The sequence below is a fragment of the Strigops habroptila genome, chromosome 4 (assembly GCF_004027225.2).
Source record: "Strigops habroptila isolate Jane chromosome 4, bStrHab1.2.pri, whole genome shotgun sequence".
Lineage (NCBI taxonomy): Eukaryota > Metazoa > Chordata > Aves > Psittaciformes > Psittacidae > Strigops > Strigops habroptila.
In genome coordinates, this window is record NC_046358.1 from 2240737 (window position 1) to 2260835 (window position 20099).

General features: G+C 55.3%; 3 protein-coding genes across 4 annotated transcripts in view; 1 reads left to right on the top strand and 2 right to left on the bottom strand.

Moving 5' to 3' along the window:
• The window catches only part of KDM2A (lysine demethylase 2A), a 48756-nt gene extending 37195 nt beyond the window's left edge, over positions 1 to 11561 (bottom strand). For both annotated transcript variants that reach the window (XM_030481507.1, XM_030481506.1), the window contains exons 1-3: positions 11480 to 11561; positions 11007 to 11034; positions 9552 to 9656 (exon numbers count right to left, since the gene is read on the bottom strand). In XM_030481507.1, coding sequence (XP_030337367.1) covers positions 9552 to 9656; positions 11007 to 11034; positions 11480 to 11499 — 153 coding nt within the window. In that variant the 5' untranslated portion in view covers positions 11500 to 11561. The remainder of the gene's footprint in view (positions 1 to 9551; positions 9657 to 11006; positions 11035 to 11479) is intronic.
• Positions 11562 to 13979: 2418 nt separating this feature from the next.
• Positions 13980 to 16039, bottom strand: RHOD (ras homolog family member D). Its single transcript, XM_030485386.1, has 5 exons — positions 15929 to 16039; positions 15181 to 15268; positions 14699 to 14808; positions 14466 to 14600; positions 13980 to 14377 (listed from the first exon to the last, which is right to left on the bottom strand). Exons 1-5 carry the CDS (start codon positions 16037 to 16039, stop codon positions 14210 to 14212), a joined length of 612 nt encoding a protein of 203 aa, XP_030341246.1. The 3' UTR covers positions 13980 to 14209.
• A 1700-nt stretch (positions 16040 to 17739) lies between these two features.
• On the top strand, positions 17740 to 19121 carry LOC115606131 (mas-related G-protein coupled receptor member H-like). Its single transcript, XM_030481513.1, has 2 exons — positions 17740 to 17822; positions 18088 to 19121. The coding sequence occupies exon 2, from the start codon at positions 18114 to 18116 to the stop codon at positions 19029 to 19031; it is 918 nt and encodes a 305-aa protein (XP_030337373.1). The 5' UTR covers positions 17740 to 17822; positions 18088 to 18113; the 3' UTR covers positions 19032 to 19121.
• Positions 19122 to 20099: the final 978 nt, after the last annotated feature.

Here is a 20099-nt window from a genome sequence, read left to right on the forward strand (position 1 = left end):
ACATCACATCACAGATGGACAAGCCTGGCATCAATCCCAGTGAGGAAACACTGCTCCTAGGACAGGATACAGCTTCTCAATGCCAGTCGCCTCCAGTGTATTTCACGTGCCACCACTGTCCCAAACAGCTTTATGGCACTCCCAACCCTCAGACCACTCATGTCCATACCCACCACCAGCCATAGCACCCTGGGCAATCCCTCCATGGCTTCTGTGTCAGCCTGAAGAAGCTCCTGAAGAAGCTCCTGAAGGACCCTCAAATCCTCCACCATGCCACAGTTCAGGACTGAACACTCATCCTCTGAGCCACACACACTGTGTTAAAGCCACTCTTTGACATTCAGCTTTATTATTTCTCATGCACACTCAGCAAACCCTTTTTATTACCTCTCACCCTTCCAAACCAGAAGGAATCCAAGGAAAAAGCCTGCTGTGTAGAGCTCTTTCCCCACCAGGGTGTCCCCAGCACACATGGTAGATAGATGAGCATTACCAGCTCTGCTCATCCTTTTGCTTTGGATAGGAAGGCAGTAGAGCAATGGAACAAAGCAAACCAAACTTCTCCAACTTTTTGGCTTGAAAACTCCATGCATTTATCCCTATAACCACTGGAGAAAGAGTGGCCCATTCATCTCCAGGCTGCTGAGCCCACCCAGACCACGGCACGAGGGACAGACAGAGCCACATGCACTCAGAGGCAGAGGTACAGCTCATCCTGCATTAGCAGGTCTCTCTTCTCCCCACCCTGTAGACTTCTACCACTGCCTCATGAGAAGTTAGACAAGGTAAGAGCCGACACCAAACAGAACCATCTCCTCCGAGTATCCTACTTGTAGTGAGAACGTGCCTCACTGGTTGGGATCTGCTTCTGTAGATAACAGCTCTATCAAGCAACGTCCTTCCCCCAGCGCCTTTTATCAGGAGGCCTCTTCTCCCAAACTCTGTGAGGACGTTCTGCAGTCGGCTCCCAACCCCAAGGACCAGCACTAAGGAAACCCACAGCTGATGGGGTTGGAACTAGATGATCTGAAGGTTCTTTCCAACCCTAACTATTCTGTGATGCTATAATCACACCCCAGAGCCTCTTCCTTAGCTTAGAAGGGTGGGGAGGTGGCTGCTTTATCAAAACTCTTGTTAGTGTGATCCCTAAACCATGTAAAATCCAGGGAAGGGCAGAAAGCAGCCAGTGTTTAATGCAGTGTAGGGAGGAAAGTTCTCAGCTCCACCCACAACCTCAGTGTCACAATGACCTGTTCTAGTTGACAGCAGTAAAATTGCCAGTCCTGTCCCCCCAGCCCCATTCACCACGTAAGCTCATCGCACACAGCACCATGAACCTCAGCTCAGCTCTTCTGGCCACAAGGACTTCTGGCCACCCAGATTTGCACCCTTCCAGCACCCCACCTAGCTGGAAGCACTACAGAGAACACACATCCCCATCAGACCACTGCACAAGCATGAACTCACCTCTCTCCTCTCACCACCCTGGAACCCCAGGCAGATCCCAGCCCAAAATCTCCTCTGGTTCAAGCTCCTGGGACTTCCACAGGAATTCACAGTCCCTGGGCAGCCAGCTCATGCTGTTTACTACCAGTACTGTTTCTACAGCAACAAGGTGCACAAGCATGGATACACAGAAACAGAGAGAAACCCTGCCAAACAGGCCAAGGGGAATGGCTTTAACCTGCCAGAGGGGAGATTGAGATGAGCTCTGAGGCAGAAGCTCTTCCCTGTGAGGGTGCTGAGGCGCTGGCACAGGGTGCCCAGAGAAGCTGTGGCTGCCCCATCCCTGGCAGTGTTCAAGGCCAGGTTGGACACAGGGGCTTGGAGCAACCTGCTCTAGTGGAAGGTGTCCCTGCCCGGGGCAGGGGGTTGGAACTGGATGAGCTTTAAGCTCCCGTCCAACACAAACCAGTCCGGGATTCTAAAAGGATCAATCTCCTCTCTCCCATCATGGATTCACAGGCTGCACTTTGTCACCAGGTTGGTCTAAACCACCTCAAGCGCCAGCAAGCAGCACCTGCAGACAGCTTCCTCACCCAGTTCCTAGGGCTAAAGAATCAGCAGAGAACTTGGCAGGACTGACAGGACATGAGAGGTAGTGAGTTAGAGCAGTAGGATCATGCTTTTAGTACCCCCTGGCCCTCAAAAATCAGAGGTCATCAGTGTCCTTGCCAAGGGAGATTTGCAGGTACCTGAAGGTGGGCAGCACAAGGATTTGGGACGATTGTGCAAGTGAAGACCACCACCAAAGCTCCCCACAGCCCTCCAGAGGCTGACAGCCTGTCCTAAGCCCTCCAGAAAAGGAGGACCAGCCCAAGCACTTGCACAACAAAGAGTTCTGTCTGCAGCTCAACTAACTTGAGACCATCCAAGGCTGAAGACAGCTGTGCTGCTGGTTTCAGATTGTACTGAAAGGCTTTTTGATGATGCTTTTCTTGCAAGTGCAGTCACAAAGAGCTTCTAAGCCTCAGCTGAAATGGTCACATCCCGTTTTCCAAACAGAGGCATATGCCTATCCACTGCTCCCTCCCAGTGGGAGGGCTCTGCATGGTTTGTTCTGCTTGACCCCCACCCCAAAACCAAACGGAACCAGGTTCTCCAGGCCAAGTGGAGCCAACACCTCCAGTTGTGTGACACATGCTCCCCACCCTTCTTGCCTCCCCGTGCTCCTGACAGCTGAGGATCTTTGGTATCTAATTATAGGCCCTGTCATCCTACCACAGGATTTGCTCTTCCACTTGCCTCTCCTGCTTTTCCCAAGGCAATCAAGCAAGATCCTTCTCTGCTCTTATCTCCATCAGGACCAAAACCAGGCAGGACATCCAGGAAGGCAGATCTCAGCTACCACCACAACTCCAAAACACACAGGTAAGTGCTTTGGTGCAGCAGCTGCCACAGGACCACACTGCAGATGCACTGTCCATGCATGGTATGTCGTGTTCCTCCTCACCTTCTACCTCTTCCACTTGATTTTACCCTCTTCAACCCAAATAAAAGCAGGTTAGACATTGGGTAAGAAAGTCTGTGAACTCATAAGTCAACTCTGGCTGCAAATGGAGCTTTCCAGAGCTCAGCTTGTCCACTTGAGCTCACCCATCATTGCCTCCTCTGGAGTCAGCACCACTCTTCTGTCAGCAGCAGCACCAGACAGCTCACCCTGCAGACAACTGCTGTCCCTCATGTGTTTTCAGTGGACATTTCGTGCACCACCTTGTTTCTCCACCTTCTGTTTCTCCTCAAAACCCAGCCAGTGACCTGCAGACCCCTGACAGAATTAACCAACATGAAACAGGTACTGGGGGCATGGGGACTGCTCTCCTAACGTAATAGTGTCTCCTCCAGCTGGGATAACCCTGTGGAAACCTCCTCCTGTGTATTAACAGGAGACATAGATGTAACTTGTAAGTGTTGTTTGGTAACTCACTTACAAGGTAACTTCAAGTGCTCCTGTGCTGTCTGGTGCTCACTCACTCAGTGCTGCAGTTTCCAGCACACACTCAAAGCACAGCCAGGTTTGGGACAGTGAGAAACCAGCTGAGATACCTCCTCTCTGCTGACATGGAACTTCATCCAGTTGGTTTCGGGGATGTTTTCTCCCAGGGACAAGCACACTCTTGCATCTTGCAGGATCTAAATGCTCACAGGGATTTCTAAAGCTTTTCCAAGGATAGCCTTGAGTGGCTGCTAGCTTCCAAAGAGCTGCCCAGCTCCAATCTCAACAGTCCCTAAATTATTTAGAGCTCAATTATCACACCTGGATCATTTGGAATGACTCATTTGTAGTGTCTTTAGTTTGAAGCAGAGGCATGGGGGAGAGATTAATTACTCTACTTGCTCAGGTCCTGTCTAGACTAGGAAATGGACAGGGTTTCATGTAGGGTACATGCAGACAAACTCCCATCCCTCTCAAGGAACACTCACTTGACAGGGTAAGGGATTGCCAGTGCCAAGTTTCAAATGGGGGTGATGTACACCCATCCACCCAGACTCTCACCTCAGCACATGTAGCTCATTCCACGCTTCAGTACCTGCAGGAACTCCTGGGTTCATCCCAGCACACACAGACAAATCCCAAGTCAATGGGATTGGCTCTGGGAAAGTCAGTATCCAGCAGGAGTGGCTTCTGGTGAGCACACCAAGATCTGAGGATAACAAACAGCAGCAGCCACAAGGGATCATCACCTGGTGGTGAGCAGTGTTACAAGGAGAACAAGGGAGAAGCCAGGCTGAGCCTGATGTGGAGGCGTTGCTCCTTGCATCCCACTGTTGGGATAGCACAGGCCATCCAAGATAGAGCAAGGGCAGCTGCCTGACCAGCACAGGGGGGGCAGGCAGCTGTGTCCTCCTCTTTGCTGTCTTATCAGACATAAGCAGCTCCAGCCAGCCCACAGCTCCTGCTGACCTCCCTCTCCCTGCTTTGAGGCCATCTACTCCCTTGGTGGTGTGAGGATAAGGGCTGGAACTTTGTCACAACTGTCGCATGAACACAAACACACACGATCCTTCCTGGCCCCATGGGTTGTGTCCTGCATTTGACATCACCCCATCCTGCAGAAAGGATTTGGTACCACCAAATGACTTGGAAACCACAAGAATAAAGCCACTGTGACTCTGAGCACCCATCAGAGCCAGTCTCCCTCACCTGAGCGTGCTGGGGCCACTCCACACCACTATACACATGGCTGCGAGAGAGAAACCTTCTCCTCGATGCTCCCCAAGCTTCATCCCTCAGCTGATGACTCCATGTACTGTGAAGCTCATGTGAGCCCTCGCCCAGGGGGTAGCGTGGACACTAACATGTAAGGGCAGGTTTCCTAAGTGCTGTTTACAGGAGAGGCCTCAGGTTTTGGCTGCTAGGGACAGGCAGAGGCCTCCTCTCAGATTTCACACAAGGATCTGACCAGAGGGCAGGGCAGTGCTAAGGCAGGACACAAACTGCCCCAAGCAATGGGAGAGACAGCATTGCACTGCCCCCTTATCTCCCATATGCACCCAGTGCACTTAACAGCGGGTGAGTCTCCTCCTGCATTACCCTTCATGGGTGTCACATCAACCTCCAACAACCAAAACAAGGGTGCCACTGCACCCAGCCACCATGGTCAAGGGCCCAGGCACTGCAATACCTTCAGCCTGAGCCCCAGAGAGCACCCCCAGCCCCGAGGGAGGGTGCAGCTCCACCGCAGGCTCTCTGCAGCTGCAGAGCCAGTTGAAGAGGTTCCAACCCCTCCCTGTCTCCCCATCTCCGGCTGCCACCTCCCCACTCTCAGTGGGTTGGCTGATGGGGCAGCAGCTCATAGCACAGCACAGACAACAATCTCGATTAGATGCTGCCCCTCTGCTGCCAACTTTTATCTAGGGCATGATCCCACAATTCCCTAAAGCAGCATTTAGCTCAGAGGCATCAGCTCCTGGGGCACTAAGGGAGGAAACCTCCTAAACCAGCTCTGCCACTCCAGCAAGGCTGGAACCGCACCCCGAGATACAGACTGCTGACTTGACAGCACCAGGATGAGCAGGATTTGTCCTTAGGGTGATGGCACTCGCCTGCTACGCTCCCCCCAAACCCTTCTGAAGGGCTAGGACCCTGCTGCCCTTCATTCCTCACCATCAGTGTTGCCACTGGAAGCGTTTGGCATCACTTTGGTGATGTTTGGTGAGGCGCTGGCACAGGGTGCACAGAGAAGCTGTGGCTGCCCCATCCCTGGCAGTGTTCAAGGCCAGGTTGGACACAGGGGCTTGGAGCAACCTGCTCTAGTGGAAGGTGTCCCTGCCCGTGGCAGCGGGTTGGAACTGGAGGAGCTTTAAGCTCCCTTCATCCCAACCCATTCCATGATTCTATGTGCTAATCCCAACTTATAATTCCCAGTCTGGCTAGTTTTAGTTCACAGTAAAGGCCTGGCAAAAGTAGCCTGGAGCAGACAGAAGGCAACATTTCCTCACACTTATAGCACCCAGGAATACCCAAGAGCTGCAGAAGGATGGGGAGACACCAGCCCCACGTCCCGCTGAGGAGCCCTGTGACAGCTCCACAGATTACACACATCTGGATGGGTCAGGGGGCTTTGTGTGTAGTGAAGGTTGGAGTAAGTGAGAAACCCCTCCTCAGCAGAGCACCACACATGCAAGGCAGGCACACCTCACCTCAAGCACAACAAGAACATCTTCAGAACGTGCTGGGTCAAACAGCCCCTCCACAGCAGCTTCCAGAGATGAACCAGGCAGTTTGCTGAAGAGCACTACCAGAAGATTCCCCTCCTGGTGCCCCTTCTTGTGCTCAATGACCTTACACAGACCTAACCTTAGCACAAACCTAAGTTACACACATGCAACAGCTCCTCCTCAGTCTCAGATCACCTCGTGGAGACATGGTGAGTGCCAAGGTGGCACAAGGTGGACAATATATCCGTGCAATCACTGCTGGACATCCTAAACCAGGCAGAGTACGAGCATCACAGCACCAGATCAACCAAACTTCCTTCTACTCAGAGCTGTTAGTCCACAGCCAGAGCTGCTCACGAAGCTGCTCCTGCCTTTACGAGGTCCAGGCTCCAAGTTCCAGCCTCCTCATGGGGAACTGAACAGCTTGGTGTGACAGGGGCTGGGTGCAGCCACCCAGTGACAGTCAGTGGAAGACTTCTGAGGCTCCGAGAGGGACCATCACATTGTTGGTGCCAGGGCTGGGCTGTCACTCAGGGCACAGGATACAATAGAGCGTTTCAGCTCCACAGTTAAGGGCCTGCAAAACACACATCTACAGCTTGTCAAGCCAGCACCTCACACCAAGCCTCAAAGTACTGCCTCTTACAGGGCTGAGGAGCAGAAACATGTATGCACTTAGCAGAAAACTACTCCATGGTGCCTGCTAAGTCCCATTTTCTGGTACTCACGGTGCAAGGTCTGGGCAAGGAACACTGACATCCCTTACTCACTGCTCTCCCCACGCATGCAGCATCACCTGCAGGGTGCCCTTCCCTACCTGTGTCAGCTTCCCAGGTCACAGCTCCTTCCATGGTTTGTTTCAGAGGGGTGCAAGCCATCCTCCCCACATCCAGACCAACTCACCCAGGCCTTTATAATCTTGGGAGTTGTGGCTGGAGAGCCTGAACTAGGAAGCAAGCACAGTTGGAGCAGTGGGACCCACCTAATGCGAGAGTCATACTACACAGGGATGTGTGAACTGGCCCAGAGTTCTTGTAGGAGTGTGACGACATCCAAAGCAGAGGTGAATTCCTCTTCAAACCTCAGATCTTCCACCAATACTGATAAATCCACTCAGAAATTAGACCTAGATCAGCTTTTCGTTGAACCAGAGGAAGGTAACAGTAACACAGAACACTCCAGACTTCCTCTCTACCCTGTGGAAACCAGTCAGACAATAGATGCTGTTGGTGTAACCACCCTAACACACCAGGTAACAAACTGCTTTTGCCATCTCAGGCCTCTGGTACCATCAAACCATTGCCCATACAATGAATTCAGCTCTAAACCATTCTGGCCCAGGTTGTTTGGCTGGGAGGACAACTACCACCCTTGGCTTTTGATTTCATTTAAAAACTAGATATATTCTTTTGCTATCACCCCCACATTGATCCCAACTCACACACCAGAAACACAGCAACACGCTGTACTACCAATTACCTGTTTCCCTACTTAGAACTTTTAATGTAGGCACATTAAAGCCAACTCCCAAAACCAAAGCATGTGTAGGAGGAGGATATTCAAATAAGTCTTATTCAGCACTTTTGTCTTGCTGGATAATTCACCTGTGATATCCTGTTCTGCGATGGCCAGAAACAGGAGCTAAGAGCTCCCCCCATTTCAAAGCATGTGTCTTGAAAGGAATAATCATCTTTTAAAGGTCCTTTAAGAAGGGAAAGTCACTGACACAGCAAGAGAATGGCATGAGCTGGAAGTTCCTTGGAAGAGTGAAGCAGGAAGCATGAACCGAGCCTCACCTACCACACAGGGGTTGTGTCTCCTCCTCTCAGGCCAGCAGAGACAACACACGTGAGGCCACCGAAGCCCAGGTCAGCCTCATCCCCTGCTTGCTGCCCATGTGCCTTCCCAAGCCCCTTAAGCATGTAGCTCCTTTATCCAGCTTAGCACATGCTGCTGGAGCCCAGGCCACCTACACCAGCACAGCAACTCTTCCTGGTCATTTTTAGGTGTGATATGACAAGGATTTTAGCACTGGCACGTTCCTGGCTGCTGGTTCCTTTTATCTGCCATGTCTTTATCCAGCTGTTTTGAATTCCTTCTGGTCAAAATGTAGCTAAAACTGTAGTTGAACCAGAACCTGGAGCTGGCATTGCCTCCAGGAGAAGCTCTCCCGACTGCTGGTTATAGCAACAGTCACTCCCCAGCCAAACCAGCACCTCGAGCTGTGCACCACTCAGCTGTGGTGGGCACAAGCGTGTCAGGATGAGATGGAACTGCTGCTTTTGGCATCAGGGCCAAATTAAAGCAGCCACCAAAGCACTTGGGGAAAAACCCAAGTGATCCTGAAGGGCCCAACAAGCAGCAGCAGAAAAGGAGCACACCTTCTGTAAGGCTTGGACAAACCACAGCCTGTGAAGTACTTTCCTCTCCATGGAGGCCAGTGCTGGAATAACCACCTGTACCCTCACGAGAGGATTTCCATCCCTAGGACACCTACAAGGTGTGTGCTGGCCACAACTCCCAGCACCCCTTCTGCAGCCTGGCACCCAGCAGCAGTAAGAACTGCTCGTTCCTGAGGGCAAAGCTTTATGTTGAGTACCACGCACCCTCACACCAAATGATTCCAGAGCATTAAAGGATAAGGATTGACCTTTATAGACAGCACCTTGAAGGTGAGGGTGCATGTACTCAAGAGAGGAACTCCAGCACAGCTTCAGCTATCACTGAGCTGACACTCGCCCTTCCCAGGGGGTTTACAACTGCCTCAAAACAAGGTGAAACTGATGTGCAGGAGACACAGCAGCTTCCCTCCTTCCATGGAATCTCTGGGAATATCTTCCCAGAGCAGCTGCTCCCAAACTGCTCATGGTACCAGCCCATGGACTTCATGCAGGCCCCTGAACATCAGATAATCCAGATAGGGCCTAACTAGGACATGGCTTTTGGAACAGCTCCTTCCCAAAGAGAACACCAGGAGAAGACACAGGCACAGGCACATTTGGGCTTGCACACCCAAATCAAGCCCAGGCCAACACAATGGTCACACACAGTATTCCAGCTTCTCTGCTTGTCACAAACACATGGAGAAAACCTGCTGTGCCAGAAACCACACCAACACTCACTTCCTATTTCTCTCCAAAGCTTTTTACCCAGCCTCAGCCTCCAACCTTCCCCTCTTCCAGAGCTCAGGAGCCAAGTGCCCTTCATTAGGGCAAACTCTGACACAAAAAGGACCCACGAAGCCACCAAACCCCCCGGCAGCTGAGCTGACATCTCTGGGCAGGCTGCAGGGATCCACCACGACACCTGTTTGAGTTGTTTAAACCTTGTCTTTCTTCAGTTGCAACAGAACCAAGAACAGAATATGATTGTTTTGGGCCAATACTGACCAGTCTTTGGCTGTAACGGATCCGTTCTTCCTCAGGTTCCATCTCTGACTCCTCTGAAGAGAGTGAGAAGGACACTCCAGGGCTGCTGTCTTCCTCCTCTTCCTCCTTGGAAGTAAAGGGAAAGAGTGAAGCAGGGCACACAGACACGAGATGCCTCCATCCCTCATTTCTTTGCTCGTTTTGAGCCTGTGCAGGGCTAAAGTGAGCGCAGTGGATGAGCCCAACTCAACTTTTAACACTCCCATTCTAACTTTAGGCATGACCCGGGGTAAATGACTTTACCAGCTGTTCTGTAACACGACAGGAGCTGCAGGTCTCAGGTCAGGAAGAAGGACTGTGCTCTGCACTGCTACCAGCACAGGGGCAGCTCAGTTTGCCCCTACTGGGGTATGGAGTGGACAAGCTGCTGTCAAACACTAAACAGCAGTCAGGGAGTACAAGATTAGGCATTAGAGAAGCAACTCCTCCAACCACCACCATTCCTGTCCTCTGCATATCCTGTATGGTGGCACTTTGGAGAAGCCACAGCGGTGCAGAACATCTCCCATGCACAGGGAAGACTCCCTCCTACGTGCGGCGCTTGAGCAGGGCTGCAGGTAGGGGAGCAACTCTTGACTTGAGGGGACTCAAATGCTCAGATCTCAAAACCTGCCACCTTGTGACACCACACGAGAACTTGGCAAAACCTCCCGAGGCACCAGGAGGCACCTCAACTTTTTTTGTCCTTTTTAAAGGAACAGAACGAACCCAAAGCCCAGGTATATCGCAACTCCTAATCCCCAGCACCATGCCTATACTAGACCTGCGGGCAAGGAATCTGCCCCCCTCCCCATGTAGTGTTACAGAACCACTACCATAGCATGGAGAGAACTTGTTCCATCCTGCCCTTCCCCGACCCTCCGAGCACGGTTTGACAGCGGAGCCTCTCACATCCCGTAGCATCCTTCCCTATCGCCCTTCCCGCTCAGGACCGGACTTCCCAGCCGAGCAGTTTTCCCTTTACAATTGCTAAACTCTTGTTTATAAACACCCGGACAAACCGGAGTGTGACACACCAGTTAAAACAACCCCCGGCCCCCCGCCCTCCGCCCCGTCCTCCGGGGCAGGACAGAGGCAGCCCCGGCCCGGCCGAACAAAGCGGCGGCGGGGGCAGCCCTCAGGACAGCGGTCCCGGGGGAGCTGTCAGCCGGCACCCGCCCGCCCCGGGACCCGCCCGCCCCCCGCCAACTTCCCGACCCGGCCTCCCGGGGGCCACCAGGAAAGGGAGACCCGCCCCGGGTCGCGCCTGGGGCGGCGGGGCCGCTGTCCCGGCCGGGTGGGAGGCGGCCGGTACCCACCGCCCGGCCCCTCCGCGGGGACTCGCGGAAACTTCGGGGTCGGCCGGGTGCTGCCCCGCTTCCCCCCACCCACCCCATCCCCTCCTCATCGCCTCCCGGCCCCCGGCGAGCGGCTCACCAGGTCTCTCCTGCGCCTTTGTCCTCTTCTAGCGCCGACACGGGGAGAAACAGAAGAGGCGGAGGAGGAACCCCCGGTCAGGCAGCGATCGCGCCCCGGGCCCGGGCCCGGCCCGCTGGCCGCGCCGCCCCGCTCCGCTCCGCCCCGGCCCCGCCGCCGCTGCCTCCCCCCCCCCCGCGGCCCGCGGCTCCCGGCGCGGCGGTGCCGGTGCGCTGACAGCCCCTCCGGCCGCCTCGGGCCGCTGCCTGCTCCCGCGGGCCCCGCTCCCCGGCCCGGCGCCGCGTCCGCCGGGCAGCGCGTCCCCTCCCCTCCCCTCCGTTCCCTTCCCCTCCGCGCCGCGCACCCGCAGCGCGGCCCCGCCGCCGGGTGCCAGGCTGTGCGGCGGCCTCCCCGCCGCCCCGGGCGCGCCGTGCCCCGGCCCCGCCGCCGCGGCCGCCGCCCCCCCCCGGCCGGGACGCGGTTCCCCTCCTCACACAGGAGCCGCCGCCGCCATTTTGAACCCGTCAGAGTCTCACATACACACTGACTCGGCCGCCGCACTGCGCACGCGCCGCCCGCAACCTCCCCTGACCCCCCCCACCGCCACCGCCTCCATGCACCGCACTGCGCATGCGCCACTGGCTTCTTTCCCCCCCCGCCCGTCCTGCTTGGGCGCGCGCACGCACCTCGGGGCTCCCCCCCCGCCTCCCCCCACCATATCTGGGGCGGGAGCGAGCGCGCACGCGCGGCCCGGCGGCTGGCCACGCCCACCCCCGCCTGGCCACGCCCTCCCGCCCGCCCGCCCGCGCGCATGCTCGCGCGGGTATGGCTGTGTACGTGCGTACGCGCCCACCTGCGTACGTGCGACATACACACACATGCGTGTGTACGTGGGACACCTGTGTGCGTGTGACACACCTGTGTACATGTGACACCTATGTACATGTGACATATGTACATGCGACACACCTATGTACGTGTCACACTTATGTACATGTAACACACCTATGTACATGTGACATCTATGTACATGTAACACCTATGTACATGTAACACACCTATGTACGTGTGACACGTGCATGTGACACACCTATGTATGTGTCACACTTATGTACATGTAACACACCTATGTGCATGTAACACCTATGTACATGTAACACACACCTATGTACACATAACGCCTATGTACATGTAACACACACCTATGTACATGTAACACCTATATGCATGTAACACCTATGTACATGCAGCACACACATACTGATGTACATGTAACACACGCCTATGTACACATAACACCTATGTACATGTAACACCTAGGTACATGCAGCACACAACACCGATGTACATGTAACACACGTATGTACGTTCAGCACACACCTATGTACATGTAACACACACCTATGTGCATGTAACAGACCTATGTGCATGCAGCACATGCACACAACACCTATGTACATGCAGCACACACCTATGTACGTGTTACACACACCTATGTACATGTAACAGACCTATGTGCATGCAGCACATGCACACAACACCTATGTACATGCAGCACACACCTATGTACGTGTTACACACACCTATGTACATGTAACAGACCTATGTACATGCAGCACATGCACACATGCCTATGTACATGTAACACCTATGTACATGCAACTCACACCTACGTACATGTAGCACACACCTATGTACATGTAACACACCTATGTACATGCAGCATATGCGCACATGCCTATGTACAGGTAACACCTATGTACATGCAGCACGCATACACCTATGTACCTGTAACACACACCTATTTACATGTAACACACGCCTATGTATGTGCAACACGCATATACGAGGCTATATACATCCAATACATGCCTGTATACATGCGACACACCCACCTATATACATGCAACAGACACACACCTATACATGCAACACACTCCTATACACATGCAGCACACATACCCATGCAACACACATACATGCAACACACATACATGGCTATATACATGCAATACACACTTACATACTTGCAGGATATACACATACAGTCCTATATACATGCAGGACACATGCACCTCTATAAGCATGCAACATACACATACACTCCTACATACAGGCAGCACACACGTACACACCTATACACATGCAACACACATACACACACACCTATACATGCAACAGACACACATACACTCCTTTATACATGAAGCACATGTATGCATGGCTTTACCTTGTACATACGTGCTTGTATTTTATATGCATACAATACATGCCTATATGCATGCAACATGCACCTATGTACATGCAGCATGCACACATGTACGCCTATATGCATGCAGCATCCACATATACACCTATGTACATGCAACACACATACATGACTATACATGCAGTACATGCCTATGTACATATACAGACATAGAGTTCTATATACCTGCAACAGACATGCACCCTTATATACATGCAACACACACATACATGCAACATGCACATACATGCAACAGACACACAAACATGCTTATATACATGCAGTATACACATACACACCTATATACATGCAAAATATATAATCAACTATATACATGTAGTGCATACATACCTATATACATGCAGCACACATACACTTATATACATGCAGCCTACGCATACACGCCTATATACATGCAACACACACATACACTCCTGTATACATGCAACACACGCATGCACCCCTATATATATGCAACACACAGGCATATGCACCTATACATTCAACACACACATGCCTATATACATGCAGTGCACACCTATGTGCACAGAGCACACACACATACACACCTATGTACACACAGCACACGCACATACACGCCTATGTACATGCATACACATGCCCCATCCAAACTCAGGGGATGCTCAGGGACCGCAGGGGGTTCACAGGGGGTCCCCAGCAGGATGTGTCCCCCTGTTACTGAACCGGGGCTGCTCCTGCCCACAGGGACCATGCCACGCTCTGTGTGTTGAGCTTTAATGTCAGCACTGCACCACGGTCACCCCACGTCACCCCTCCCTCGCTGGCCTGCCAGCAGGAAGGGGACCCCCCCCCAAATCAGTTCTGTGCTCTCAGACCCCGTTGCAGGGTGACAGTGGTCCAGCGATGGCTGATGATGTCCAGCAGCAGCCGGGAGCTGAGGTCTTGTGTCACGCTGTGGGGACAGGAGCAGGTCCCCGTGGCCATGGTGGGGGGCTCAGCAGAGCACACAGCCCCTCTTGGGTCTCCTCCTACGCTGGCTGCGGCGGGCAGCGCTGAGGGCAGCACTGCAGGCCGCTGTGAAGATGCCACCAACGTTCTCCTGGTACCTGGCCGAGCACTCCAAGTAGGACACGGCGTGGACCTGCCGGGCCATGGCCTCTCCCTGTGGGGAGCAGCATGGTCAGACCCCCGCAGTGGTCCCACACCACCTCACACTGGGGGTCAGCCCCGCATTGTGGGGTGCCACTCGCCTGATGGTAAGACACGGGCTCCAGGCGTCCCTCCTGCAGCTTGCGCAGCACCGCACGGTCCCGCCGCAGGTCGGTCTTGCAGCCCACCAGCAGCACCGGGATGCCCTTGCAGAAGTGGTTCACCTCCGGGTACCACTGTGGAGAGGGGACATATGGCACCCAGGGATGGGGAGATGACACCTCCCATGGGGAGGATGTACAGGGTGGGAGATGCCACCCTGGGGATGTGTTACCTTTGTTAGGATGTTGTCGTAGCTGCTGGGATCGGTGACGTCAAAGCAGATGAGGACAACATTGGCACCCGAGTAGGACAATGGGCGAAGCCGGTCATAGTCTTCCTGTCCTGCAACATGGAGAAGCAGACCGTTATCATGGGATCATGGAATGGTTTGGGTTGAAGGGAGCTTAAAGCTCCTCCAGCTCCAACCCCCTGCCCCGGGCAGGGACACCTTCCACTAGAGCAGGTTGTTCCAAGCCCCTGTGTCCAACCTGGCCTTGAACACTGCCAGGGATGGGGCAGCCACAGCTCCTCTGGGCACCCTGTGCCAGCGCCTCAGCACCCCCACAGGGAAGAATATTATATTCCCCAGTTCCCTACTGGGCTGGGGCCCCCCAGGCTAATCCCCCATCTCCCATTGTCAATGTATGGGGACACCCCTCCAAAGCACAACACCCCAAAACCCACAACTGCCCCAGGGATCCCTTCCTGTCCCACCTGCAGTATCCCAGAGGTGGATCTTCACAGGCCTGCCAGCAACCTGGAGGGAAGCTGTGTACTTCTCAAACACGGTGGGGATATAGACCTGGCAGGGGACAGGGAGGACATGAGACAGGTCCTACCTGCCCACAGGCAGTAGAGGACCCCACAAGGATATGTGTGGATAGGACAGGGCATGGGGACATACCCAGGGTCAGGAGAGGGAAATGGGGCTGGGGGAAAGGAGAGGGTGGTGTCTTCATACGTGCCCTGATCACAGGACAGACCCTGCTCCCCATCCCGTGACACCCCCCCCCCCCCCGAGGCAGAGGTGTCCATTGTAAGATCATAGAACCATAGGATGGTTTGTGTTGCCTTGAACACTGCCAGGGATGGGGCAGCCACAGCTTCTCTGGGCACCCTGTGCCAGCACCTCAGCACCCTCACAGGGAAGAACTTCCTTATTATCCAACTTGAACTTCCCTTGTTTCAGTTTGAACCCATCACCCTTTGTCCTATCACTACAGTCCCTGATGAAGAGCCCATCAGACCCCCATCAGCCCCATGCTGGGCTACCCTCTGCCCCATCGCCCTCAGTCCCATGTCCTGCAAACAGCCCCACTGTGCCCATTCCATCCCTCCTCATCCCACCACCCTTCTCCTATTGCCACCGCGCCCAGGAGCCTCCCACATCCCTTGCAGGACCATGAACCCCCCCGACCATGTCCCACCCCTCTGAGTTCCCATGGGACACGGCAACCGGTACCTTGGGGAAGTCCCCTCTGGCGAACGCCACCAGCAGAGATGTCTTCCCGCAGCCCCCGTCCCCCACGACCACCACCTTCACCTCGGCCTCGGAGGGCTCTTCCCGCTGCATGGGGGCAGCCTGCGGGACCCGCGGAGCCGGCCTAGCCTCGCCGGGGACCGGGATGCGGACGGGGCGGTGGGAGGCACCCGCCCGAAGCGGGGCGCGGCCGCCACCCGCCCATCGTCCCGCCCGCGGCACCGCTCAGGGCTGGGGCCACGGTGTGACGGTGACAGGGGCAGTGCAGCAGCAGGCAGGGTGCTCACTCACGTATGGGTGCCTGCTGCGGCGGGGGGGGCTGTCCCCGACACCCCATTTCCCTCCCCCCCCCCCACCGGAGTTGGGTTTATTGCCCCGAGCATCCACAGGAGGCAAAGTCCAGGGTGGAGGGAGGTGCAGGGGGTGACTCAGAGCTCCCGGTGCCACCCGTTCTGTGTCACACCCGGTGACGAGCTGCGCCCAGCCCTGCCCGGCCGTGCAGGTACTTGGAGCGCTGTGTGCAGTTCTGGTGTCCCCGGCATAAGAGGGACATGGAGCTGTTGGAGCAGGGCCAGAGGAGGCCACGAGGATGCTCAGGGGCTGGAGCAGCTCCCGTATGGAGCCAGGCTGAGAAGATTGGGGCTCTTCAGCCTGGAGAAGAGAAGCTGCGTGGAGACCTCAGAGCAGCTTCCAGTGTCTGAAGGGGGCTACAAGGATGCTGGAGAGGGACCTTCATCAGGGACTGGAGTGAGAGGACAAGGGGTGATGGCTTCAAACTGGAACAGATTTAGGTTGGATATAAGGAAGTTGCTCCCTGTGAGGGTGCTGAGGCGCTGGCACAGGGTGCCCGGAGAAGCTGTGGCTGCCCCATCCCTGGCAGTGTTCAAGGCCAGGTTGGACACAGGGGCTTGGAGCAACCTGCTCTAGTGTAAGGTGTCCCTGCCCGTGGCAGGGGGTTGGAACTGGATGAGCTTAAGGTCCCTTTCAACCCAAACCATTCTGTGATTCTAGGATTCTATGTCCCTCACATGCAGCTTGGATGTGGGGGACATGGTCTTGGACATCCTTTGCGTCCCCAAGGCCCCACTGGGAGTGAACCGATGCTTCTGTTATAGGTTTGCATGGAGGAATGGGAGCATCATGCATGCTGTTCCCACCATTCCTACCTGGCTGGTTCTTCTCCTGCTCTCCTGCCCCCCCCCCCAGCTCCCTTGGTGGGTACCAGCAGGTACCCAGGTCCAGCAGGTCCCTGTATCCCCCAGACCAGTGGGAATAAGGCTGAACCACTGGCTCAAACACCAAATTCCCACCCCGACCTGATGCACAACAAAGATGGAGCAGAGATAGTGGCGATTCCCATGCCGGGAGACTGGAAGGGAAATGGAGACAGTAATGAACAATCTCCAAAGGATGCCAACATCAGGGTGGGATGTGCAGAGGAGACCGGAGCAGAAGGAAACAATTAGGAAGGTGGCAATTACCAGTCTATAATGAGATATGAGGTTGAATCCTAAAAGCATCCCTATTCTTTCACAGCAAGATGTAGCTGCTGCAATATCCATCCTCTGGGGCATTCCCGTTGAGAAAACATTACTTTGGGCAAAACATTTCCTTTCCCGCAAGCCCAACAGGAATTTGACAGGAGCAGAGGCTCGGTGGTGCAGCCTGAATCTGAAACTGCCCAGTGCTCCCTTACCACCTGACCCATGATCCTGCAGAAACGCCCCAAAGAGAAGCTCTATTCGGAGGAGAGACGAGCTGCTTGGGTCTTCTGAGGAAGTGGAGACCCCAGTTCTCCTCATCGGAGAAGACGGTGGCAAGGAGAAGCAGAGGGAAGGAACTGCTTGGACACCCGGGTAGCTTGGCCCCAGGAAAGGTAGGGATAGGACCAGAGCCTAGGGAGATGCTCGCATCTCCATGGAGCTCCCGACCTCTCCCTGCTCCCGTTTATACCTTCCTTGAGGTGCCTGGAGCACCTCCAGCCTCCACACTGGCCCCGCAGCCCCACCACTGGTGTGGCAGCACCTCCCCAACCCTCCTGTCACCCCCCTGTCCCCAGCCCTGCTGAGCCACCCCACCAGACCCCTCATCCTGACACATCCTTTGGGGTCCCACTAACCCCCCATCTGTTCTGACCACAGCCAGGGGTCACATCCCACCTCCTGCCATGGACCTGAACCAGACATTCCCACCTCCCACATCACCTGTGCTGGAGACTGATGGAGACAACCTATGCAGCATAGACATCACTGATGTGGCTGTGGACACTGTCACGCTCTTCATCTGCCTCTGGGGGCTGGTGGGGAATGGGGCTGTGTTCTGGCTCCTCGGCTTCCGCATCCGCAGGAACCCCATCACCACCTACATCCTCAACCTGGCCGTGGCCGACTTCACCTTCCTCCTCTTCATGGTCACCTCAGTCCTTTTCTACATGATGGAGAACATCTTCTGCTCCCGTGTAGTGGCTCTGGTGTACCAGAGGTCGTTTTTCCTGCTCTCGCTGTTCACCTACAACATGGGTCTGTATCTCCTGACGGCCATCAGCATTGAGAGGTGCGTGTCCATCCTCTGCCCACTCTGGTACCGCTGCCGCCGCCCTCAGCGCTTGTCAGCCGTGATGTGTGTCCTGCTCTGGGCCCTTTCCATCACTGTCATTGCTACAGTGACATCTCTGTGCCTCTTGCATGAGCACGAGCTCTGCCAGGTGGCTCTTATCTCCATGTATTCCCTCAACTTCCTCATCTTTGCCCCACCTATGGTCACTTCCAATGTGATCCTGTTCATTAAGATCCTGTGTCGCTCCCAGCAGCGACAACCCAAGAGGCTCTACATCGTTATCTTCCTCACTGTCCTCTTCTTTCTCATCTTTGGGGTTCCTCTCAGCATCTGGAATTTCCTGCAGCAGTTCAACTACTCTGTTGTGACCTCCCAGGCTGTTTTCCTGCTCGCCTGCATCAACAGCAGCATCAACCCCTTCATCTACTTCTTGGTGGGGAGCTGCCGGAGGCGCTGCTCCGTGGTGCCCCTGCAGGTCGCCTTCAGGAGGGTCTTTGAGGAGACGGGGGTCACCACGGTCTCCAGCTAAAAGCCACTGTGCTCACACCGGATGTGCTGCCCGCCCCCCAGCTTCATGCTCAGTGCTCACCCTTGGGACTGCATCTCATCCCATTCCCATCTCCAGCTCCATCCCCATCCCATCCTGCTCCCCATCCCCACTCCTATCCCACCCCCATTCCCATCCCATCCTCACCCACACCCCATTCCCATCCCTATCCATCCTCATCCACACCCCCATTCCTATTCTATCTCCATCCCCATCCTTATTTTCATCCTCATCTCATCCCTATTCCACCTTCATCCACATTCCTATCCCAAGCTCATTCCATCCCATACTCGCCCTCATCCCATTCCCATCCCCATCTGCATCCCCATCCCATCTTATTCCTATGCCCATTCCTATCCCACCCCTATTCCTGTCCTTTCCCCATTCCCATGCCATCCCCGTCCCCTCCCTCCCGCTCCCACTCCGCGGCCGCTTCCCGCCGGGCTCTGCCGCCCTCCAGCGACGGGACGGGCGCGCTCCGACCGCTCCCGGGCCCGCAGCGGCCCCAGCCCGGGGCAAGCGGCTCCGGGGCTCGGCGGGGGCTCCGGCGGACGGTGTCTCCGCTCCCGGCCCCGCTCCCCGCAGCAATAAACGCCGCTGGCTCCATCTGCAGCCTCCCGTTCCACTGCGGGGCTGGGATGGGGAGGCGGGGTGGAGATCTGTGTGTGGGGTGCCCCCTAGAAATAGCCCCCCAAAACCCGATGGGGCAGCCCGGGGAGAGCAGCCCATGGGGAGGCACTGGAGCTGCAGGGGATGATCCGGGGGGCGGGAGGTAGGAGTGTGTGGGGGGTGGGATGTGGGGGGGCTGGGGGAAAGATGTGGGATGTAGGGAGGATGGTGAGAAGGTATGGAATTTGGGGAGGATGGTGAGAAAGTGTGGGATGCGTGGGCTCTGGTGGGAAGGTGTGGGATGTGGGGAGGGGTCGTGGGACTGGGGGGGGGAGGCCGGTGGGAAGATATAGGATTTGGGGGCCTGGCTGGGGGTGCAGGAGCTGGTGGGTGTCCACACTCATCAGGACAGGAGGAACCAGCCCCAGATGTGACACTGGG